Source organism: Oncorhynchus nerka, linkage group LG13 (genome assembly GCF_034236695.1).
Source record: "Oncorhynchus nerka isolate Pitt River linkage group LG13, Oner_Uvic_2.0, whole genome shotgun sequence".
Classification (NCBI taxonomy): Eukaryota; Metazoa; Chordata; class Actinopteri; order Salmoniformes; family Salmonidae; genus Oncorhynchus; species Oncorhynchus nerka.
Window position 1 is genome coordinate 38925037 of NC_088408.1, and position 25453 is coordinate 38950489.

Genomic DNA, 25453 nt, shown 5'->3' on the forward strand with positions numbered 1-25453 from the left:
GTTCCCACCCCTCTTGTTGGCTTGGAGAATATTTGCCATTTTTAAACTCATTCCCGGCAATTCAACACCATGCCATGGGGCAGATAGAACATTTTGCAGTTTTAAAGCACATTTCCGGCAGTTCTACACATTTTGCCATGTCTTGTGTGTTTTGATACCACGAAATCAATGGGGACCCCTGGGGGTCGAGGTCACTGGATACATAATCTGGCTGTGAAAACTACAATATTTAGATACAGTTGAAGTCGGAAGTTTACGTACACTTAGGTTGGAGTCATTAAAACTTGTTTTTCAACCACTCCACTAATTTCTTGTTAACCTAACTATAGTTTTGGCAAGTCGGTTAGGATATCTACTTCTTGCATGACACAAGTAATTTTACCAACAATTGTTTACATACAGATTATTTCACTTATAATTCACTGTATCACTATTCCAGTGGGTCAGAAGTTTACATACACTAAGTTGACTGTGCCAAAAATGATGTCATGGCTTTAGAAGCTTCTGATAGGCTAATTGACATCATTTGAGTCAATTGAAGGTGTACCTGTGGATGTATTTCAAGGCCTACCTTCAAACTCAGTGGCTCGTTGCTTGACATCATGGGAAAATCAAAACAAATCAGCCAAGAACTCAGAGAAAAATTTGTAGACCTCCACAAGTCTGGTTCATCCTTGGGAGCAATTTCCAAATGCCTGAAGATACCACGTTCATCTGTACAAACAATAGTACGCAAGTATAAACACCATGGAATCACGCAGCCGTCATACCGCTTAGGAAGGAGACGCGTTCTGTCTCCTAGAGATGAACGTACTTTGGTGCAAAAAGTGCAAACCAATCCCAGAACAACAGCAAAGGTCCTTGTGAAAATTCTGGAGGAAACAGGTACAAAAGTATCTGTATCCACAGTTAAATGAGTCCTATATCAACATTACCCGAAAGGGCGCCCAGCAAGGAAGAATCCACTGCTCCAAAACCGCCATAAAAAATCCAGACTACGGTTTGCAACTGCACCTGGGGACAAAGATCTCACTTTTTGGAGAAATGTTCCCTGGTCTGATGAAACAAAAAAAAAACTGTTTGGCCATAATGCCCATAGTTATGTTTGAAGGAAAAAGCGGGGGGCTTGCAAGCCGAAGAACACCATCCAAACCGTGAAGCACGGGAGTGGAGGCATCATGCTGTGGGGGTGCTTTGCTGCAGGAGGGACTGGTGCACTTCACAAAATAGATGGCATCATGAGGGAGGAACATTTGGTGGATATATTGAAGCAACATCTCAAGACATCAGTCAGGAAGTTACAGTTTGGTTGCAAAATGGGTGTTCCAAATGGACAGTGACCCCAAGCATACATCCAAAGTTGTGGCAAAATGGCTTAAGGACAACAAAGTCAAGGTATTGGAGTGACCATCACAAAGCCCTGACCTCAATCCCATAGAAAATGTATGTGCAGAACTGAAAAAGCGTGTGCGAGCAAGGAGGCCTACAAACCTGACTCAGTTACACCAGCTCTGTCCGGAGGAATGGGCCAAAATTCACCCAACTTATTGTGGGAAGCTTGTGGAAGGCTACACAAAACATTTGACCCAAGTTAATCAATTTAAAGGCAATGCTACCAAATACTAATTGAGTGTATGTAGACTTTTGACCCACTAGGAATGTTGTTGAAAGAAATAAAAGCTGAAATAAAAAATTCTCTCCTATTATTCTGCCATTTCACATTCTTAAAATAAAGTGGTGATCCTAACTGACCTAAGACAGGGAATTTTTACTAGGATTAAATGTCAGGAATTGTGAAAACTGAGTTTAAATGTATTTGGCTAAGGTGTATGTAAACTTCCGACTTCAACTGTAGCTGGTTAACCTAACTTACCCATCTCGCTAACATGGCCAGTAGTTAATCATCTGGACATTTCTGACAGGTTAAAAATAGCTTTTTGTTAAGTCAGTGAATAACATAACAAGAGGTTAACTGCCGGTTCACTAGCAAATTCATTTCGAATTTGAACCTTGTTTCAGAAAGTGAAAAGCCCAATTGAGTTCCTAAAAATGTGATTTTTGTGTTATGTCGGGACCCTCGGTCCATATTGAACCCATTCTGGGTCCGAATCCGAACTGCGGTCCGCCAGTTGAGCATGGCTGCTCAATATTGTTAGCAATTTAAGCTTGGAAGTAGATGGTCATGCTCTCCTGTCCTTGGTGATGCTCTCAGTGATTCTCTCCAGTGGTTCTCTCCAGTGATTCTCTCCTGTGATTATCTCCCCAGAACAAAGGGACAGGATCTTGTTTTATTACCCAGCACTAGCCTGTGGTTGACCAATTAGAAGTCCTTGCAGTACAACTGGGCCAATGGCCAAATAACAAGTACCCTATTTAAGGCTCACTGTATAGACAAATTCCTCCCATGACTCTGACCCATTGATAAATAATTCCCCATTACAGAAAAAAAAAACACTATTGATTGTTAATTCTATTGACTTGTCATCTTTTGACCTCTTTTCCTCCATCTCTGGGTTGTGTATTTTCCGACATATTCTTACAATATCAATAACTTAACGTTCAACGAGGACTATTTTCCATTTTCTGTTGAAGTTTCGGAGTTGAACTGCATCGGTCAAAATGTGTGGTTCTGTGAAAATAAAAGCGTCATTTCATTCAGAAGCCAGCTGGCCTTGAGGCACGGCTGTGTGGTTGATACTGTAGATGGGAGTAGGGTATCAGCCGTCAATCTGTCCGTCTTCAAGCTCACACCACCAATGAGCAATGCATGCCCCATCTGCACAAATATTGGAATTCAATGTCTTGGGTTTATTATCTTTGCTTAAAGAAACGCGTCTATGTGTTTACTTCCTCTTGCTTAACTGTGGACATTTTTTTTTTAAATGTGTGAGAATTTCAATATTCAGAGCTGCTACAATGTACAATTACAATCGTAACTTCATAGCTCGTCACACCAGGTGCAGCAACAATACACTGTCTGTGCAGTAGACGTAGATAAAAATAGACCAACTTTCAGAGTTCATGCCCAGTGCAACAGATAATTACTCAGCTATGAACTAGGTGTCACAAGGTAACAGGTATATTTCTCTGAAATGCTTTTTGAATGCCTCTGCCATGTGGGAGAATAAGTGCTGCCTGTTCCATCCGGAGTATCAACGGAATTAATTGAACTTAATTGTCATTCATAACCCACGTTGCCGTTTTACACTGGTTGAGATAACGCTATCTTCCGCTGTTTCGACAGTAATTGAAATTTCCATTATGAGGTGTAAACATTTAAGAGTGGCCATGTGAATATTCATCAGAGTGGTGGCAAAGCCACGAGGGCCACAGAAAGACTGTTGTTTAGCAGCTAGTGGAGGAGAATGTGTGTGTGTGTGTGTGAGTGTGTGTGTGTGTGTGTGTGTGTGTGTGTGTGTGTGTGTGTGTGTGTGTGTGTGTGTGTGTGTGTGTGGACATGTTTAACTATACTTATGGGGACCAGAACTCCCCACAAAAATTTGACCAAATGGGGACATTTTGTAAGTCCCCACAAGGTCAAGTGCTATTTCTAGGTTTAGGGTAAAGTTTAGATTTAGGTTTAGGGGTTAGGGAATATAGGATTTTGAATGGGACTGAATTGTGTGTCCCTACAAGGTTAGTTTGCAAGACTGTGTGTGTGTGTGTGCGTGCGTGAGTATGGTGTGTGTGTGTGTGTGTGTGTGTGTGTGTGTGTGTGTGTGTGTGTGTGTGTGTGTGTGTGTGTGTGAGGCAATGTGAGTTTGAGAAAGTAAAATAAGTATACTTAGTTGAGAAAGACTCCAGCACACAGGTGCCACGATGTGAGTTGTGAGTATGTTTGCCCATCACGTATTGACACACGTCTTTTTCCAACAGCTCCCTCCCAAGTCAGTGAAGTCATCAAGGAGAGAGTGCAGCAGCGCAGCATCCAGCTCTCCTGGCAGGAGCCTGAGCAGCCCAATGGGGTCATCACCGAATATGAGATCAAGTACTACGAAAAAGTGAGTGTGTGAATCCATTAATGTTTGAGAGAGAGAGAGAGAGAGTCTGTCTGTCTGTCTGTCTGTCTGTCTGTCTGTCTGTCTGTCTGTCTGTCTGTCTGTCTGTCTGTCTGTCTGTCTGTCTGTCTGTCTGTCTGTCTGTCTGTCTGTCTGTGATTGTGTGTGGCAGCTTTGAACACAGACAACTCTGTCTCTCCTCAACCCTCTCCCCCTATCTCTCTCCTGTTCTTCTTAGTTTCATTTAGCCTACTCTTCATTTTGCATTATATCTGCAAGACGCTGTGAGTGGAATCAGCAGGATTCTGCGAGTGCGTCCTTTGTCTCAAAATTGAATGAGATGCTCATAAGATTTTAATCAGTCCCTGGTCCTTCACAGCCACCCACACACGCATGCCAGGCAGCAAACACTTCATTGCACTACCTTGCCAGCATTAACAATCTCTTACTGTATCTTCCCTCGCCCCCTCATATATAATAGAGCTCCCGTGTACTTTAACTCTGAACAGATGAGTGAGGAGGTTGATGAGGTTGAGGAGAAGCGCTAGATTCCATGGCTCCTGAGGTTCCAGACCCTGTTGAGCACGACCTCTCAGGCTGCCAGGAATCAGTCTCCTGTGTCACATACTGTGGCTGTAGTCTGCCCAGCTGTAAAATTGGAAACAAGCATGACTTCTCTCCTAATAGTCTTTGGCATTCCATTTGGTGTTTTTGCCGACAAAATAATTTACAGATCAACAACAAAATACACAGCACACGCAGTCTGTAGATTCCAGAAGGATTCTGAGCCTGGCATCGCAGAGCTTCTTTTCTGCCTATTGGCTTTGATAGAAAGCCTTTACAGCAGTGACTCTCAACTGGTGGTCACAGGAGGATTTTAAGGGGTTGCGGGACTTGTGCAAGGATATATATATATATATATATATACATAAAAGATAGAATAATAAAACACAAAAAAAAAAACATTAGGTAAACGCTGCACCAAAACATTTATTTTGAAAGGATACCACCGCACCGCTTATTGGTGCAGACTGTACACGTGCAGCGCGTCCGCAGTGCTGAAAAGGCTAGCTACACTCTGGCTCGCAGGATTTCGCGCTGCACACACTCATTGACCAATAGAATAATGTCCTCGCCCCCCCACACACACACTGATCCAATGAAATTACAGATTTCCCGACACACACACACTGATCCAATAAAAATGTCATTCTGCCACATTATTTTGTTTTAAATGTGACACGTCCAATCAGATAATACAGATTTTCTTCAGACAGCTCGCTTGATTGAGAGCTAACTATGCAGATGTGTTCTGCAGGCATTGCACATGTTGATAGTTAGCTGTCACTTAACTCATGTAGGCTAGCTGTCAGAGTAAAATCATGGACAACTTTTTAAAACATGCAGCTCTCCCTTCATCTTCTGCAGCTTCCAACAACCTACTCATTCCATGGTTTTTCTTTAGTTTGACTATTTTCTAGAATAATATTTTCTAGAATAATATGGAATCATGTAGTAACCAAAAAAGTGTTAAACAAATCAAAATCTATTTTATATTTGAGATTCTTCAAAGTAGCCACACTTTGCCTTGATGACAGCTTTTGACTGGTACTGTATATAGAAGACAGGCAGGGTGAGTGTAGACCGCAGTGCGTCCTATGCAATGAGCTGTTAGCTAATGATAGCATGAAACCCTCCAAAATGAAAAAGCATCTGGACACCAAGCATCCAAGCCACAAAGATAAGACATCTGACCTTTTTAAAAGGAAAATGTCAATATCTGGAGGCCTCATAAGATTCATTGAAGAACGTATGCAAGGTACAAGAAAAAGCACTTCACGCATTATACCTTGTGGCCCAGCGCATTGCAAAGTGCAGAAAAGCCCACACCAGCACAGAGAATCTCATACTCCCTGCTGTGGTTGATATGTGCACTGAAATCGTGGGAGAGTCAGCCGCCAACAAACTTGAAACCACACCCCTATCCAATGACACCACGAGGAGGAGAATCCAGGACATGTCTGACGACGCAATGCACCAGACATAACAGCGCATCAGTGCAAATGGCCATTATGCACTGCAGCTTGATGAATCCACAGATGTGGCCAACCATGCAATTCTAATGGTCTATGTCAGACACGTCTTGGATAATAACTTCGAGGAGCAGTTCCTTTTTAGTGCTGATTTGCCCACCACCACCACTGCAGAGGATATCTTTAACACAATGGATATGCTCCTGGGCTCCGTGGGATTGGTGTGTCGGTGTGACCACTGATGGGGCAGCTGCCATTACGGGAAAGCAGCAGCAGGTGCTTTATCATGCAGAGGTCCGCTGGCTTTCCAGGGCTTAAGTGTTGGGTCATTTTTGGGTCGTTTTTATGAGCTTCGAGTCGGAGATTACTGAGTTTCTTTCGGAAAACAAGTCACCTCTGGCTGAACATTTCGATTGTGAGGAATGGCTAGTGCAGGTAGCCTACCTGCCAGATATTTTTGATCATCTGAATTCGCTTAGTGTGTCAACGCTGGGGAGGGGGCACAATCGATGTGAACAGAGGGACAAAGTAGATGCCTTCAAAGTGAAGCTCACCGTTTGGACAAGTTACGTTTCTAACGGAAGGATGGACATGTTTCCCAATGCCGATTTAGAGATTCCGAATCTGGTCAACAAAGCGCACGGCGACACACTGAAGAAAAAAAACATTGAACAGCATCTTGTCAAGTTGCAGGGAAAGTTTTGCAACTGCTTCCCGGAGGAGAACAGGAGACAAGATGACTGGATAAGGGAGCCCTTTCAGGTGGAGATTGGAAGCGTCATGTTGCCGAGCAACGAAGAGGATCAGCTGGTGGAGCTGTCAATTGTTTGCGGACTGAGCATGCGTCTCCCGGGAAACGAGTATCCTGCTCTCGCCTGTCATGCAATTAGAATCATGCTACCGTTCAGCACTACCCATCTGTGTGAAAGTGGCTTCTCTGCTAGGGCCATGCTGAAAACTAAAAGCAGAAACAGACTGGACAGCCAGCATATGTCCTCTGAGTTGACCTGTCAACTATCACCCCATCACCCCAGTTTCAATAAACGTATCAAACTGAAGAAACATTCCAGCTTTCCCACTGATAGGCCACACACAGGGATATCCTTGTCTCATCGCGCACCAGCGACTCCTGTGGTGGGTCGGGAGTAGTGCGCGCTAACCAAGGTTGCCAGGTGCACGGTGTTTCCTCCGACACATTGGTGCGGCTGGCTTCCGGGTTGGATGCGCTCTGTGTTAAGAAGCAGTGCGGCTTGGTCGGGTTGTGTATCGGAGGACGCATGACTTTCAACCTTCGTCTCTCCCGAGCCCGTACGGGAGTTGTAGCGATGAGACAAGATAGTAGCTACTAAAACAATTGGATACCATGAAATTGGGGAGAAAACGGGGTAAAATTAAAAAAATATATATATATTGTATGTTACAAAAAGGTCTGTATCTTGGTGTCTATGATTGACAGGACTAATTTAACATAACACAAAGCCAATGTCTGTTCCTCTCTAAAGGACCAGAAGGATCGCATCTACTCCACAGTGAAGTCCAGGTCCACGTCAGCCACAGTGAACAACCTGAAGCCCAGCACTGCCTACGTGTTCCAGATCCGAGCCTTCACCGCGGCCGGCTACGGCACCTATGGACCCCGGCTGGAGGTCACAACCAAGGAGGAGGCCTCAGGTACCAGCAGAACACATGCATGGGCGTGCACACACGAAAGGCACGCACAGACACACACATGAGCACACACACACACACACACACACACACACACACACACACACACACTCTATAGAGATGATTAGTGTGTCCAGACCTTCGCCGAGTTACTGCTGATCTCATAGCTCCAATTTTCCCTTTTAGAAATATGCTTGAGGATCGTCCACAAGGAGCAGTAGGTCTCAACTAAAGTGGCAGGGCTCAGAAATCATTGCTGTCCTCTCTCGCTGGTGTTTATATAGCAACTCAACTCACTTGATTTAAAATGCAAGAATTCTCCCAGTAATGCACCGCTTGCACTGACAGCAGAAAGTGCCACTGCACCCATTCTTTTGAGCAATTGGTGGTTTGTCAATGCAAATAGTCTAGCAGTGTAATGTGTCTCTGAATGGGAGACAATCCAACCTGAATGTGTCGTTGTTTCAGGAGAAGGGCACCAGCATTACCATCTGGGACTATTAAGCCCACTTTCTGAAACAGTGGAGCAGTGCATGCGGAGGCTAGAAATAGAACTAGACACCCTTGTCTCTGTGGTAAAGGGCGAGAAGGGGGTTATCAGTCTCCCCGCTCACTCCTCATTGGTTCTATTATGCCCTGTAGATTCCAACGTCTGATGTGCTGAAAGTTCACACTGTGTGCCCTTTGTGTTTGTGTGTGTGTGTGTGTGTCCCTCTCCAAGCAGCCACCATTGTCTCCAGCGAGCAGAATCCCGTCATCATCATCGCGGTGGTGGCCGTGGCGGGGACCATCATCCTGGTCTTCATGGTGTTCGGCTTCATCATTGGGAGAAGGTACGCTCTCGCGGGCCCCATTGACTCTCCACTGCTGTGAGTCTCTGCTTGTCAATTAGCCTTTCTGTCACTCACAGGCCTCCATAGCCGTGGAGTCAGGCCACCACACACCACACGCACCCCATCATCTGTGGCATGCTGTGCTAATGGTTTGTGATGCATCATTTTCCCAGTCCTCACACTGTGAAGACAAAAACGGACCGTATTTTATTTGCATGTCTTTTTGTTGTTGTTGTTGTAATGGATCCATTATAGAGACAAGTGTGCTCATATTTCTGTGTGCGTGCGAGTGAGAGGGTGACGGTGTGTGCGTGTGTGTCCGTGTGCGCGTGTGTCCCGTTAACCCACGTGTTTGTGTATGTATGTGTGTGCATGTGTTACATCTGTGGTGTTATACAGTGAATCACTCCGGTAGGATGAAGTACTGTCTGTCAGTGCTTCTTGCCATCTCCTACCAGAGCAACCCTCCCGCGTGTCAGTCACCATTACCGCCATTTCCTGGTGCACTCCTCCAACGATGCTTCATTACTGTTATGGATAGCATTTCATCACAGCATGCCTTACATGGGGGTAGAGCCTTGTACACATGGAATCTCTATATACATTTGACATATTAACCTGCATGTCAACCATGTGTTACTTGGATGTTTCCCATCCATCCATTTTTCAGTTTGCCAGCAAACACAGTGCAATTAATGACCTGCTTGAGGGTGCATTCAATACATCAGTGTTGCATATTAATATTACAAGGAATGCTGATCAGTCTTTTACAGGGAACAGCATGTAGTAGTACCACACGAGGGTACTTTAGTTAAACTTCAGCAGCCACACATTGTTCCCACACCTCTCCGCTGGCACTGTATCTGTATAGACAGCGTCATGGCTTCGCTGCATTAAGATTCGAGCAAAACAGACCATTCTGCCTTCGGCCTCTGCCCAATCAGTTGATTGTGTGTCCCTCTACCTCTCTCCCTGTCAGACACTGTGGCTACAGCAAGGCGGACCAGGAAGGAGACGAGGAGCTGTATTTCCAATGTGAGTCCCTTCTTTCCCCGTCAGCTCACACGCACACATGGAAACACCTCAACTACAGCACGGCCTCGCCGCGACACGGGGAACAAGGCCCCCCCGCCGCGACACCAACAACAAGGCCCCCCCGCGCCGTAATGTTTGATCCCTTTCATTTGATAGGTCTTTATTCGAATGAAAGACGGGAACCCTCGCACGAGCATCTGTTTGGGATTTAATGGACAAATCTGTTGAGATGAGGACATTAGGCCTAGTTCCAAACTGCAAATACATGCGTATGAGATTTGCGAGAGAGCCGTGAGCCAGGGCCGAGCTCAAAGCGATAAGTCTTCATTAAAAATGAAAAACCCCTAACTTTTCAGGCTCTTTCGTATGCTCGGCGTATACTGTTCGTCTCCCAGTGTTCCTCGGAGTAGAGATAGAGATACATTCACTCTATCCTAAGGTTCTCCTTCCACGCTCCTTTAACCAACGCACACACACACACCACACCACCCTGTCCTAACGATGCCCCTGGAGATGCAGCCGCAGACATCTGCCCAAGCGAAGCCGTAATGATCTGTTGCTGGAGGCAAACTGACGATTTGGAAACAAAGGTTCAGGGTGTCGGCATGGCCACAGCGGTAGAAAGAGGGCTGTGTTGGCGTTCCACGGTCCTCGGCTGCTAAGTATCTGACAGATCAAGCTGTAGGAAGGCACAGGCCCTCTTGCTAAAAACACTGGGTGATGAAAACACAAACAAGAGCGCTCTGCTGTTGTTGGGCCTAATAGAGGGACTTGCTCTACAATATTAAATGAGGAAACGCTGCCAGGGCGACAGAAGCCAGATAGTGCGTGAATTCAACATGTAGGCTTAATTTGTCCACGGTGTAGCGCGAGCAGTCGTGATAAGACGTCTCCCTATCAGATCCAGTGACAGCTTGGATGGACGAAGCAATTATAGGAGCGAGTGGAGGGAAATATCAGCTGCCATCGCTGGAGCTCCTAGCTGGAAAACAATGCATAGTGTTTGTTAGTGGATGGGCCAATATGGCTTTCCGGGACGCAAACAGAGGATATTGCAGAATTTTTTTCTTCTGCTTGTCGTTATTGAGCCCGGAGCTGATTAGTAATTTAATTATGGTGTTTTGGTGTGTCTGTTCTCCTTGTATGTTATTGTCTTCAGCTATATGCATCTCATTAAATAGCTTGTGGTATGGAAGTTGGCAGGTTATGTTGTAATTAGGGGGGGATTTGATATGAACAAATTAGGTCAGCGGAACACACTCATGTACCATAACAGTGTAATTTATGAGTGTGGCGTTATATACATTTCTTTCTCAAACCACGGTCAGCTAAATGCTTATGTTTCTTTGTACTACCCATTTGCCCTACGTGTGCGTGAATAGGTACGAGTCATTCCAGTATCATTGTGTTACTTCATATTTTACGGTGATACGTGATTCGGAACATGTATTCGTTGTACTGATCTAACTGTGATATAACTGCAGTCGCCATTAACCGGGCCGTACGATTCAGGACGTTAAATCAAGCCACAGAAACGACCGTAGGAGAATAACTTGCATTTATGACGGGCATTACTGTGTATCGGGGTCTGTCTAACAGACTCTTCATTCGCTGGCAGAGCTCGATAGACTGAGCTAGCTCCAAACCCCATTCAGTGTAGCAGACCACCTTGGTGGGCAACTCTCATTCTGGGCTGCTCACATCTTTGCTGGTCCTTTTGTGAGGAGGTTGAGAAGAAAATATAATCACGCTTTCATTTCTATCGGAGGAAAAATAAAAAAAGGGGGGAAAAGAATAAATGTCTGGTATATAAGGGTGTTTGCAGAAAGAGCTTTTGACACAGGTGCTTTCCATCAGCTGGCTGTTTAGCAATTCCTTCTGAATGGTTGCCGTTGGTTATGGTGTGTCTGACAAGCGCCCGGTCGGCCCGGCATGCTGTATGCATATTTAATCGTAACAGTAATCCCCTTACCTTTCTACAGTTAAATTTCCAGGCACCAAAACATACATTGACCCTGAAACCTACGAGGACCCCAACAGGGCTGTCCATCAATTTGCCAAGGAGCTGGACGCGTCCTGCATTAAGATTGAGCGAGTTATTGGAGCAGGTGAGTCTGGCTGGTGTCTCCCAGCTCTCTCTGTTTAGTCATACCGTACACTCATACATCACAATGACAGCCACACATTTACACTTTGAATGGGGACACGGTTTATCCTCGCTGTATATTGATAGGGCAATTGCAAAAAAGGGGGGAAAGTTTCATTGCAGTTAATGTGTGGGCCTGCATCTTTTTAAAAGGTACGACAATAGCAGAGATGCTTCACGGCTGATGAATTGCTGCCACATCAGTTTTAGAGATGCAGTCAATGAGAGTATCTATATATACACAGCTTGAGCAGAACAATATGTTCTACTCCATTTTATTATCTCCTGCAGCACAGCTGTCTTCTCTGAACATACACTAAACTCGTTTGCTCCTTTTGCTCGTTTTTCTGAAGGTTCATGACCCATGAGTGGTTTTGTCTCTGTCCGTCTCACAGGAGAGTTTGGGGAGGTGTGTAGTGGACGGATGAAGCTCCCAGGGAAACGGGACATGTCAGTGGCCATTAAAACCCTGAAGGTGGGCTACTCAGAGAAACAGAGGAGGGACTTCCTGTGTGAGGCCAGCATTATGGGCCAGTTTGACCATCCCAATGTTGTCCATCTGGAGGGAGTGGTGACCAGAGGTAAGGACTGCATTCTCTCTCAAACACACACGCGCACACGCGCACACACACACACACACACACGCCTACAACTGCAGCAAGAAAGTAAAGCAAGTGCACTCAAAGACCATTCTTAATATGTACATACACTATATATACAAAAGTATGTGGACTCCCCTTCAAATTAGTGGATTGGGCTATTTCAGTCACATCCATTGCTGACAGGTGTATACACAGCCATGCAATCTCCATAGACAAACATTGGCAGTAGAATGGCCTTATTGAAGAGCTCAGTGACTTTCAACGTGGCACCCAACAAGTCAGTTTGTCAAATTTGTCAAATTCTTGTGGCTGAATGGAAGCAAGTCTCCTCAGCAATATATAGTGGAAAGCCTTCCCAGAAGAGTGGAGGCTGTTATAGCATCAAAGGGGGACCTACTCCATATTAATGCCCATGATCTTGGAATGGGATGTTCCACGAGCAGGTATGCACATACTTTTTTTTTCTAGACCAAAAGTATTAGTAATGGACTTGCTTCCATTCAGCCACAAGCGCATTAGTGAGGTCAGGCACTGATCTTGGCCGAATAGGCCCGGCTCACAGTCTGCATTCCAATTCATCCTAAAGGTGTTCGATGAGGTTGAGGTCAGGGCTCTGTGCATGCCAGTCAACTTCTTCCACACCAATCCCGACAAACCATTTCTGTATGGACCTCGCTTTGTGCATGGGGGCATTGTCATGCTGAAAGAGGAAAGGGCCTTCACCAAACCAAGCACAGAATCGTCTAGAATGTCATTGTATTCTGTAGCATTAAAATGTCCCTTCACTGGACAATTGTTTACAGACTATCTCGCTTATAATTCAGTGGGTCAGAAGTGTACATACAATAAGTTGACTGCCTTTAAACAGCTTGAAAATCCCTTCAAATACCCTTCACCTAGATTTGTTCGTTGGACTGCCAGATGGTGAAGCATGATACACCACTTCAGATGTTTCCACTGCTCCAGAGTCCAATAGCAGCGACCTTTACACCCCTCCAGCCGACGCATGGCATTGCGCATGGTGAACTTAGGCTTGTGTGCGGGTGCTTAGCCATGGAAACCCATTTCATGAAGCTCCCAACAAAAAGTTATTGTGCTGTCTTTGCTTCCAAAGGAAGTTTTACACGCTACTCAATTCAGCACTCGGCAGTCCCGTTCTGTGAGCTTGTGTGGGCTTACCACTCTGCGGCTGAGCCGTTGTTGCTCCTAAATGTTTCCACTTCGCAATAATAACACTTACAGTTGACTGGGGCAGCTCAGAAATCTGCCCTGCTCTAGACGAACCGACTTGTTGGAAAGATGGCATCCTATGACGGTGCCACGTTGAAAGTCACCGAGCTCTTCAGTAAGGCCATTCTGCTGCCAATGTTTGTCTATGGAGATTGCATGGCTGCGTGCTCAGTTTTCTACAGCTGTCGGCGACGGGTGTGGCTGAGACAGCCAAATCCGCAAATTTGAAGGGGTGACCCCAAACGTTTGTACATGTAGTGTTTCTGATCAAATTAGGCTTGCTCCCTGGTTTTATATTGTCTCATTTAGACAGCCTAATATAAGGAACAGATATTAACACTTAATTACAAACCAATGAAGGAAATTGTTCAATGTAACACTAAAGGCTGAAATGTAATTTAGCAAGCCGTTAATAAACCATTTTTTGTTGTTGTTGTCAAATAATGGATGTGTCACCCTTGTTTTCAGGCAAACCGGTGATGATTGTGATTGAATATATGGAAAACTGCTCGTTAGATGCTTTTCTCAGGGTGAGTACCTTTCAACGCGCTCAATGCTCCCGAGTGGAGCAGCGGCACTGCGTCTCAGTGCAAGAGGCGTCACTATTGTCCCTGCTTTGAATCCAGGCTGTATCACATCCGGCCGAGTCCCATAGGGCGGCGCCACAACTGGCCCACCGTCGTTCGGGTTTGGCCCGGGGTAGCCTGTCACCGTTCTTAACTGACCTGCCTAGTTAAATGAAAGGTTCACTGTAAAAATAACAAAATAAATGGCAACTGCAACTCCCTTACCAGTTATGCGTAATACAGTATGTTCGCATTAAGAGTTTCATATTCTATAAATAATACCACTGCAATGCCTTTGTGAACTGAGCGGATTTTGCTTAGCTGACTGTTTTCCTCTGTTGTGTACAGAAACACGATGGTCAGTTCACAGTGATCCAGTTAGTGGGGATGCTGCGGGGCATAGCAGCGGGGATGAGATATCTCTCCGACATGGGGTACGTCCATCGAGATCTGGCTGCACGAAACGTACTTGTCAACAGCAATCTCGTATGTAAAGTGTCTGACTTCGGCCTGTCAAGAGTGATCGATGACGATCCCGAGGCTGTCTACACAACAACGGTGAGTCAATTAAAACCAGCCCCGTATTGCTTTCCCTGCCTAGACTCCCTGAGCTCTCTCTGAACACTCAAATCAAGCCAACAGCCAGTGCATGGGAATGGAGTATAAACTACGCATGCATGCCCATGCATGTCTGGGCCTAGTTATTCAATATGCAAGACCTGCAGTCTCTTTGGTGAAGTTTTAGCTTTGAACGTTTGGAAGTTTTACTGACCCTGTGTGCGAAGTTGTAACTCTATTCTAATTGATGTTTTAGGGGAAGATGCAGGATATAATGAATGTGATCTTTACTCCAGCCATTGACCTGCATTTTACTGAACAGGGTGGAAAGATACCTGTCCGATGGACAGCAATGGAAGCCATCCAGTACCGTAAATTCACTTCCGCTAGTGATGTGTGGAGTTATGGCATTGTCATGTGGGAGGTCATGTCCTATGGGGAACGGCCTTACTGGGACATGTCCAATCAAGATGTGAGTTGCTCTGTTACACAAAGTCAATCATTCACCAAATACATGTCAGGTTTCGCATGTTACTCAGGAGACTGGCTATCGTATTACAGAATGAACAGAATTAGCTGAATTCTTAGGACTGATTTAAACGTGAGCCACAATTACTATTTAGAGTTGAACGAGGAGGATTGCTAGGTATTAATTCATTCTGTTTTAATCCGAGATTGATATTCATCAAATGCTTTTATATGATAATATAAAGAAACAGACTGGATACCTGGCATACAAAATACTCGTTGGACTTCAAAGCTGCTTTGAACCTTTATACTGAGTTATGATAATTGAACCTTACTTGTCAGAGTTCAATAAGGCCGGAGCTATCTAGTTAGTCATGTAGAACTTTCAGTTTTAGCTGCGGCCGCTGCTTCGTTTCAGGCTCAATTGGAACAGATGAACATTGCAAATCGGTTCACCGTGCTGATCGTAAAAGTGGCTTTAGAGGGGTTTGGTCGCCGATTTGAAAGTCAGTAACGGCGATACTTAAGCGGTGAAAGGGTTTAAGTTGCCGCTGTTTGCAAGTACTTGTCTGAAAGATGCTCCAGTGGTAGTTTTCTCCCGTGGCGAAGTTAAAGATGACATAATCCAGTAGGACAAACAAGTCTTCTCCTCAGCAGAAAGACTAAATAGGATTATATTACGCTCAGCTCCTCCTAATGGGAAGCCTGCTGATTGAACAATCAGCTGTTAGAAATGCTAGACATGATTGGTTGTGGAAGAAGCGTGCTTGACAGGCATCAATGTCAGAGATTACAGTTCCTCTGTCAAGATGTTGGCAAACCACTCCTTTGACACTTTTTCTACCGTAGCTCAGTCTTGTTTGAATAGCCCTGACAGGAATAACAGATGAACATGTGCAGAAAATAAACAAACTCACATTCCCCGAAATAGAGGAAGAGACGGTTGAGTCTCAAATCAAAGGTGCCCGTTGGGCCCCTAATGGTTAAAGTTCTCACGCCGTTGACTTTCAATGGACTTTGTTTTTAGCTATTGACAAGAGTGAGAATAGATGTAGCTTGAAGATATGCAACGTTGTGTATTTTCATTATTCATTAGACAATGTGTAAATGCAGTCTATTGATGAGACAAAGAGTACAAACAATATGAAGGATGCTTCTAAGGGAAAACAGAGCCACTGTTTGCTTAATTAATTACAATCAGGTCTATTTGTATAGTATGACAGGCATGGGCCGGTGTTCTAGAGACCCATCTCTGTACCAGACAGGGCCACTAGATGCTACTCTCAATATATCCTCATTTGGGTCTTGCTACTCTGGGTCCTTGGGTCTCACCGTCATCTTAACAAGCTGAGACTGAGTGATCACATCTGGTTAGGCCTGTTTCTTCTCAAAGCACCGCTTCTGTAAATAGGGAACCACACAAGACTTGTACTGACACTTCCTGTTTACAAACATCTTTGATTAGAGAATGAAATGGAAATGAACTGTAGTGAATGGTGACTTGTGTTAATGTGGTGGTAATCGTAGTGGTAATAGCCCTTAAAGACTTGCCTGTGTTTTGGTTTTCCCAGGTGATAAAGGCCATAGAGGAGGGGTACCGCCTCCCTGCTCCCATGGACTGCCCTCCAGGCCTGCACCAGCTAATGCTGGACTGCTGGCAGAAAGACAGGGCCGATCGTCCCAAATTTGATCAAATAGTTGGCATCCTTGATAAGATGATTCGCAATCCCAATACCTTGAAAACCCCGGTGGGAACCTGCACGAGGTAAGGAAAGCTTGTCTCATTAAACCCTGTAACTGAGCACTACACAACTCCAATGGAATAAATTAGCAGCTTCAGTTATAACATTTGACCAAAGTAGCTGTAAGACTATGGAAGTATGTATTGCTTCTTCATATTTCTTTCCTATGGAGCTACATTAGTGGACAATCCAAAGCATCCAGGGGTTGATTTATCCACAGGAGTTCACAGATGAAAGATAAATCCCGGAGAATCAATAAGCCAAAGCAGCTTCCATGGCTTTATGGTCAATAGCAGGGCTTTTAAATCAATCCCTGTAATGAGTTCCTGGGGTTTTTAAGTGCTGTGGGAACTCTGGAACCCTCTGGGACATTTGTCAAATTAATTCTATTTACATTCAGAACACAATCTCCCTGGGTGAGATTGACAGTGTAACCCCCCCCCAAATAAAATAACTTAGAAAGTGCTTCCATTTTTGAAGGCCATTTTGTGGAGGTTTGATGTAAAATTACCATCCATATATGAAGTTGAGGGGTTTTGATAGTTACTTAGCACACACATTTGTTTGAAAAAGAGGATCAGATGGCATTGGCACTTTTGAATTTGACATCGATTGAAATTTTCTAAATGTGTTAATTTCTTTTTCACATGCAATTTACTGTTACCCCGGGATGTCTTTGGCTGTCTTTTGTGTCTTGCTCCCGGCTCAGTTTGTGTTTGTTATGGGAATGTTTCAGTTTTCGCATGAGACGTTAATGGCTTCCTCTTGCTCATCCAACAGACCGATTAGTCCCCTGTTAGATCAGAGCACACCAGACTTCACTACGTTCCGCTCGGTTGGGGAGTGGCTGGAGGCCATCAAGATGGAGAGATACAGAGACAACTTCACCGCCGCTGGCTACAGCTCACTGGACTCTGTGGCCAGGATGTCAATTGAGTAAGGAACCTGAACTTTAAAACACGCGTGGAGGTCAAATCCAATATGGCCAGTTCTGGAGAGATTATTTTCTCAGTCAATATCCTTGGACGTGGCAATACTGCATGTTTATTTCATCATTGTGATTCATAAACAAGCCTGTCATGTTTTCAGATCTATTTCTCCGTTAAACGAAATACCTGGTGCTGCTATACGCCATGGGATGTTTTGAGCCTCTCTGTTGTCCACTGCTGTGATTTATCATTGGCCGTCTTGTCTTGCAGGGATGTGATGAGCTTGGGGATCAGTTTGGTGGGCCATCAGAAGAAGATCATGAGCAGCATACAGACTATGAGAGCCCAGATGCTGCATCTCCATGGCACAGGAATCCAGGTGTGATGACAGACTACAGTGCCCCCTGTGGACGGGCTATCTAGAGCAGCACTAAGGCAAAAACCTCCCAGGATAATCATTGAAAATCATGTGACGTGATGTCGTCTCCTATCTGACTATTTTTTTTCCGGATGTTTCGGAATGAAATAATTCCTGTGATCCTTGGCGAAGGATTTGAACCCCTCTTTTAGAACGGGTACTAAGGAGAGAATGACAGAATACTACCTGAACATGATGCCGGACTTAAAACGCTCTGAGGAACTCTCAACAACATATCAAATAGAGATGGAGCTTTGGAAAATGAGTTTGATACGTATTACCTTGTTCTTTTAACCTCGTGAATGATTTTATTTGTGCACCATGAAAATGGATTTCACTTTAAAAAAAAGGAAAAAGAAAGAAGATTTCAAACAATTTGTTTATTCCCCTTGCGGTGGTTTTTCAGTATTTTCTTTACTAGTTTGTTCATTTTGTTAGTGTCAGGAGCCACAGTGATATGGTGTGGTACGTACAGTAATCTTTCATTTTTATTTTCCCCTTACAATTTTTTTCTTCCTTTTTTTTCTATTTTGGACTTGACAACAGGGTAAACGCTCCCATCCAAAAGGATGAGTATGGTGTCTGAACATTTTGGTGGAAATGATTTTCGAGGTACTTTGACCAGTTTGTCTTGAGACACTACTGGCTGTTTTAACTGTTTGCAGTGAGTTGTGTTTTTTCTTCCTGATGTTTTTGAAGTGAACGACGGTATGCTGCACCTCAGATAAGTGACTTCAGAGATAGTAGTGTTATCTCGGTCGTTTGAAGCTTACAGGAGTGCTTTGCTTGTACGCATTTGCCTGAACACAGATGCTCCCATTTTGTGATGGAAAATCAGATTTCAAATTTGTATGTCGAAAATTTTGAAACAGTATGACACCAATCATTCAAGTCGATTTGAGATTGATCACAACTTTTATATCTAATATCAAGCATCAAAGTGGCAACATTCTTTACATGTTCATGTTTACCACATGAATCATTTGATCATATTGTCCAATGTGCTTTCAATCTGAACTTTCCGTTGTTGAATTCATCATTTGAACGTTTCCACAGATTGCTCTACAGAAGGATTGTATTGAAACTTAATGAGATGACTTGATCCACTGCAAATTGTGTTGCCATTGAAATGCCCCCCCCCCAATTTTTTTTTGCAGCAAATGGTATTTGTTTTGTATTTTAGTGAATAAGGTGGTTGAGGGTGAATCTAGAAAATGCTGTGTACGCACTTTCTAGAAGTAATAATGCCTTAAAATGTGTTAGACTAATATATTGACATTATTTTTAGGCTATTCAATGGCAATGTTTTTTGCAGTTCAGTGAGACAGGTCTTGTGTCTGAATGGAAAGGTTCCCCATTTTCTTTGTGGTATCATTTCATGCAGGTCGACGTTTATTGTTACGAATCTTTCCCTGGAGGCAGAACTGAGCAGTTTCCGCTAGATGGGCCAGCTGCAAAATCCAAATTGGCTATATCGTAAAAATTCATGAAAACAAACATTCGCTTTTTGGTCTTAAATGAAGGTACGGGTTAGACATTAGGGTTAGCAGTGTGGTTAAAGGAAAGGAAAGGGAAAAGGGGATATCTAGTCAGTTGTACAACTGAATGTCTTCAACTGGAATGTGTCTTCTGCATTTAACCCAACCCCTCAAGGCTAGGGTTAAGGTTAGAGTTTAGGTTTACAATCAGGTTTTATGACTTTGTGGTTGTGCAAGCTAGTGACCACCCTGCAGAGCTGCCTCCAAGGCAAGACTCATGAAAGTAAATGCCAACCTGCTCCATTCATCCTGAACTTGAAAATCATGCACACTTGCGTATGTTGAATTTCACGATTGATGATTGATGATTGATGATTGACCAAACAAAGCAATAATTAGTCCAGGTAGAAATGGTCCATCTCAGAGATTTGAAGGTGCTAGGTTTTACAGAAATGCCTGTTGTGTTGGGATAATATACCGGTATACTTAAGTTATCAAATCATTAAATAGTAATGCCACTTACGAAATGGTATCCCCGAATATGCTAATGACTTAATAACAAGGTCACAGTGTATGACTATATTTGGAACATATGGCTGTAACCGTGGGGTGAAATGACATTCAAGCAGCAGAGAGGCACACGCATTAGTCATGACATCATCCTTTCCATTGCACCACACTTCATTTGAAGGCCTTCAGTTTGGCATGAGGTACTTAACAGCATTTAATAACCCAAATATCATGATATATAGAAAATCCTGATACTCCTTATTACGATAATCATACTGTGAAAATCACTTACCGTCCCAGCCCTAGCCATTCAGGAGAGCCAGGCAAACAGTATGGGTGATGTAACATGCATAAAATGCTTCTCTTTTTTTTACGTCCCTGCCCCTTTGTATGCTAATCAGGGCACAGAGATTAGGAATGGGCTCTGCAAAGATGTGCTAAAAAGCCAACCTAATGGTGCCATCAGTCTTCACCTTTTACAACAAAATGAATGTTATCATATATGTCTTCAGCATTGTATTATTCTCAGACGAATGGTTGGTTCACTCATTTCTTTCTCATTAAAAGTAAGGAAAATATCGATATTTCCAACTGCAGTTGTGTAAAAAAAAAAAAAAAAAAATAGGGGAGGTTTCACAGTATTTTGAACATACAGTACCAGTCAAAAGTTTGGACACACCTAGTCATTCAAGGGTTTTTCTTTATTTTTTACTATTTTCTACATTGTAGAATAATAGTGAAGACATCAAAACTATGGAAAAACACATATGGAATCATGTAGTAACCGAAGAAGTGTTAAACAACAGTTTCGATTTTAGATTCTTAAAAGTAGCCACCCTTTGCCTTTGACAGCTTGCAGACTCTAGGCATTCTCTCAACCAGCTTCACCTGGAATGCTTTTCTAACAGTCTTGAAGGATTTCCCACATATGCTGAGCACTTGGCTGCTTTTCCTTCCCTCTGCGGTCCAACTCATCCCAAACCATCTCAATTGGGTTGAGGTCGGGTGATTGTGGAGGCCAGGTGATCTGATGCAGCACTCCATCACTCTCCTTCTTGGTCAAATAGACCTTACACAGCCTGGATGTGTGTTAGGTCATTGTCCTATTGAAAAACAAATGATAGTCCCACTAAGCCCAAACCAGATGGGATGGTGTATCGCTGCAGAAGGCTGTGGTAGCCATGGTGGTTAAGTGTGCCTTGAATTCTAAATAAATCACAGACAGTTTCACCAGCAAAGCACCCCCACACCATCACACCTCCTCCTCCATGCTTCATGGTGGATGCCACACATGCTGAGATCATCCATTCACCTACTCTGCGTCTCACAAAGACACAGCGATTGGAACCAAAAATCTCAAATTTGGACTCATCAAGGACAAATTTCCACTGGTCGAATGTTCATTGCTCATGTTTATTGACCCAAACAAGTCTCTTCTTCTTATTGGTGTCCTTTAGTAGTGGTTTCTTTGCAGAAATTCAACCATGAAGGCCTGATTCACGCAGTCTTCTCTGAACAGTTGATGTTGAGATGTGTCTGTTACTTGAACTCTGTGCAGCATTTATTTGGGCTGCAATTTCTGAGGCTGGTAACTCTAATGAACATATCCTCTGCAGCAGAGGGTCTCTCTGGTTCTTCCTTTCCTGTGGTGGTCCTCGTGAGAGTCAGTTTCATCATAGCGATTGATCGTTTTTGCAACTGCACTTGAAGAAATTTTCAAAGTTCTTGACATTTTCCATATTGACTGAACTTCATGTCTTAAAGTAATGATGGACTGTCTTTTCTCTTTTCTTATTTGACCTGTTCTTGCCAAATGGGGCTATGTTCTGTATACCACCCCTACCTTGTCACGACACAGCTGATTGGCTAAAACACATTGCAAAGGAAAGAAATTCCACAAATGAACTTTAACAAGGCACACCTGTTAACCGAAATGCATTCCAGGTGACTACCTCATGAAGCTGGTTGTGAGAATGCCAAGAATGTGCAAAGCTGTCATCAAGGCAAATGATGGCTGCTTTGAAGAAAATATATTTGGATTTGTTTAACTTCTTTGGTTACTACATGATTCCATGTATGTTATTTCATAGTTCTGATATCTTCACTATTATTCTTCAGTGTAGAAAATAGTAAAAATAAAGAAAAACCCTGGAATGAGTAGGTGTGTCTAAACTTTTGACTGGTACTGTATATGTACCCAATGTTAGAGTATTTGGCTGTGGCTGATGCTGTCTTTGTTCCTGTGGACTCATCATAGATACAGATTTTTAAAGCTGCAGTTTTCCCAATGATTATTTAAAATGCCCTTCAATTTGCCTGTAGAGAATGAAATGGTCTTCGGAAAGCCAACCCTGAAACACCATCATGGACTTTGGCTGCAAGCTTAGCATTTGTAAAGCCATTAGCGATTTTGTCTATTCTTTCCTAGATACATTTCCATTGTGCTCAGTCCAAAGGGACTCACCCCTGTGGTAGGGGGATACCTGGGAATCAGACCTTGCCCAGCCTGCTCTGGGCCCCGTGTCACAGACAGACAGAGCCACTCTTTATCCATACAGCAAAGCTCAGCAATTGGGTCTATGCCAGCCCTTTGAATTGAATACCAGCGCAAAGGCATTCAGTCAGCACAAAACTCCCCAGTTCACAAGGCAGGCAGCAGTCAGTCCTCGTTCTCTGCCCCTCTCCCGTTCTCTCTCTGTCTATTCTCCCCTGCTCTGATCTCAAACAGCGGGCCCCTGGGGGCCTTTACACCTCGGTGCTGGAGGCCCCCCACTCCCCCTTCCCTCTCTCCCTCTGAGTCAGGGGTCCCGTAGAGACAGCAATTTGAGCCAAATTGAGATTAAGACGTGGATACAATCGATCCGCCATACAAATAATCTGTAACCTTCACAGGAAATGTCACCTTTTACTGTTCGCTTTTACTTTCTTTTTTTTTGTTTTACCCATTTTGTAGTTGAGGATGTTTAACTCAATATATGGGGGTGTTATTGTGTTTCAACTAAGTTTTTAAGGCAGTTTGTGTGGCGGGTTTATTGGATTCAAGAATGAGAAGTCATTAAAAAAAATATTGAAGTAGACTGGTTAATATTCTGCATACCTTTTGGACAAACTGAAATTGTGAACACGCCTTTTGCATAGATGGTGGATAATTCCAAAGAGTTCAGCACTGTTGATGGTGTCAGAGAGATCAGAGATCAGAACTTTGTATATGTTCTAACTGTAAAACTTGTACATTTTATTTATATTGTTGTCGTTGTTGTTGTTGTTTTTTTTACACACATTACTCTGTAGTGAGCTCTGAATACATTGAAAATGCACTATATTTTTCTATCTCACTTGCAGATGATTACTGTCACCCAGAAGATTTCAGTTGTACATACCTTCTCATTTAGGACCAAAGACAGCTGATAGGTTTCCCATTTGGAATTGCATTTTGTTTTTATTTTTGCCTTTTAGTTTAATGTACAGTAATACGAATTGTCAATTTATTATTTATTTTTCTGTGATGAGAGTATTGAGAGTATTCATTGGTCAAGAGTATTTTCCCCAAACAGCAGAAGTGTAAAATCATTACTTAGACGATTTCTTGTTAAATAGACGTTTCTTTTTTTTGCTTCGTAACCTTTGTAATAGACTGTACATATATTTTTGGAAATATAATACAATCTCTATAGAAATCCTCTCTCATTGGACTCTTTTCCATCGTAATTAGTGTCATGTCTTTACATAGGATCTCGTTTCACATATCCATCAGCACCATTTTGTAAATCATTCATCAGTGTTCTTTGAATGTTAAAGTAAGAATATGGTCAAACTTGTTTTGATTGAATGTAAACAAATGGAATGCATGACCTTTTCGTGTTTGCATGATGGTGTGTGTGTGTGTGTGATTGTGTGTGTGTGTGTGTTGGCGTGATGTTGTGCGTGTGTGTTTGCGTGATGTGTGTGTGTGTGAATGACATGGGTGGGTAAAGTATATATGAAGAAAGACAGCAAGGGATGGTGTCATTAAAAAGACATTACCAGCCCTCCAACCTTGCACAAAAAATCTAATTAAGCTCCATCCTGAGGGACTTAGGCTAAACAAAGGAACCTTAAAGGATTTATAAAGATTATATCTCCCATTATTGTAATATTTATTTTATTAAGTTGGTGGAATCTTAACATCTCGTCCCAGAGGCTGATGGAATTCAATCATAAAACATATATCTGTTCCAAATGGCACCTTATTCCCTTCATAGTGCACTACTTTTCACCAGTACCCATAGGTCTCTGGTGAAAGTAGTGCGCTATATAGCAAATAGGGTGCCATTTAAGACAGATCCATAATGTATGTTTCCAGGGGAGTTTGGCCACCATCCATGCATTTTTGGGAGAGGAAGAGAGGATCCATGGTTACTCCTCTGTCACCACTAATCCCTACAGTACACTGCAGCCTGCTTATCACCCTGCCATCTAACAGGGATGGGAAAATGTTTAGGTATTTTCATATACACAGTAAAGTTGGACTGATTTAATAGGAACACAGAGTGTTCTTCCAGCCTTATGGCTCCTAGTTTGTCAGATTTATGTTAAAGGTATTTTTGCTAGAGGTTGTTTTTCTTTCTCTCACAACTATGGGGACACTGAGTGGTTGCAGGCTGATTGGACATAGCATTCATGCTGAAAACATGCAAACGCCAACAGAACAAGTAAAGAAAAGGAGCACTGCAAAGTGCAAGCTCGCTGGAAAAGGGGAGGTTTTTATTTCCAGTCAGTTGCTTGAGGTGTTACAACAGTGATCTTCTTTATAAAAGCCTCCTCTCCATGTCTGAATAGGAAAAGCTTATGTCTCCCAGATACACCGCACTAAACTCAACCGTCAGACAGGGAGGGAGAAAAACTGAAAGACTGCCAGTAGAGGATTAAGGGGAAGAAATGTCTTTATTTCTTTAATAATCTGAAGCACTAGTTTCCTACTATTCATACAATTCACATCAAATACTGAGGTCAACATTGATATTGAGATGAATGTTTAAGAGGCAGTTTTAAATGTATTTGAATATACTTGGCTTAGATAAGTGCTTGTATGCCGCCACAGGTTAAAAGATCATGACCCTTTTAGATAACTGGGCTCTGCACATGTACAGCCCGATCTGTGCATGTCCCTGCTGGGCTTCTACAGGTACATGCCATTGATGAGATAATCAGACTCCTCTGTGGCTCAATCTGTCTCTCTCTGTGCTTACTAGCTAACACA

At 43.3% G+C, this 25453-nt stretch overlaps 1 protein-coding gene across 3 annotated transcripts in view; it reads left to right on the forward strand.

The window, feature by feature from the left end:
* The window catches only part of LOC115139519 (ephrin type-A receptor 7), a 77336-nt gene extending 53435 nt beyond the window's left edge, over nt 1-23901 (forward strand). Inside the window, exons 6-17 of one of the 3 annotated variants that reach the window (XM_029677009.2) lie at nt 3877-4001; nt 7534-7702; nt 8421-8532; nt 9512-9567; nt 11550-11675; nt 12109-12294; nt 14014-14075; nt 14460-14669; nt 14992-15141; nt 16709-16902; nt 17660-17815; nt 18079-23901. In XM_029677009.2, the coding sequence (XP_029532869.1) occupies nt 3877-4001; nt 7534-7702; nt 8421-8532; nt 9512-9567; nt 11550-11675; nt 12109-12294; nt 14014-14075; nt 14460-14669; nt 14992-15141; nt 16709-16902; nt 17660-17815; nt 18079-18193 (1661 nt within the window). In that variant the 3' untranslated portion in view covers nt 18194-23901. Of the gene's footprint in view, nt 1-3876; nt 4002-7533; nt 7703-8420; nt 8533-9511; nt 9568-11549; nt 11676-12108; nt 12295-14013; nt 14076-14459; nt 14670-14991; nt 15142-16708; nt 16903-17659; nt 17820-18078 lie in introns of those variants that run through there. The other 2 variants (XM_029677010.2, XM_065026419.1) reach the window with 2 other exon arrangements.
* The last annotated feature ends 1552 nt before the right edge of the window (nt 23902-25453 follow it).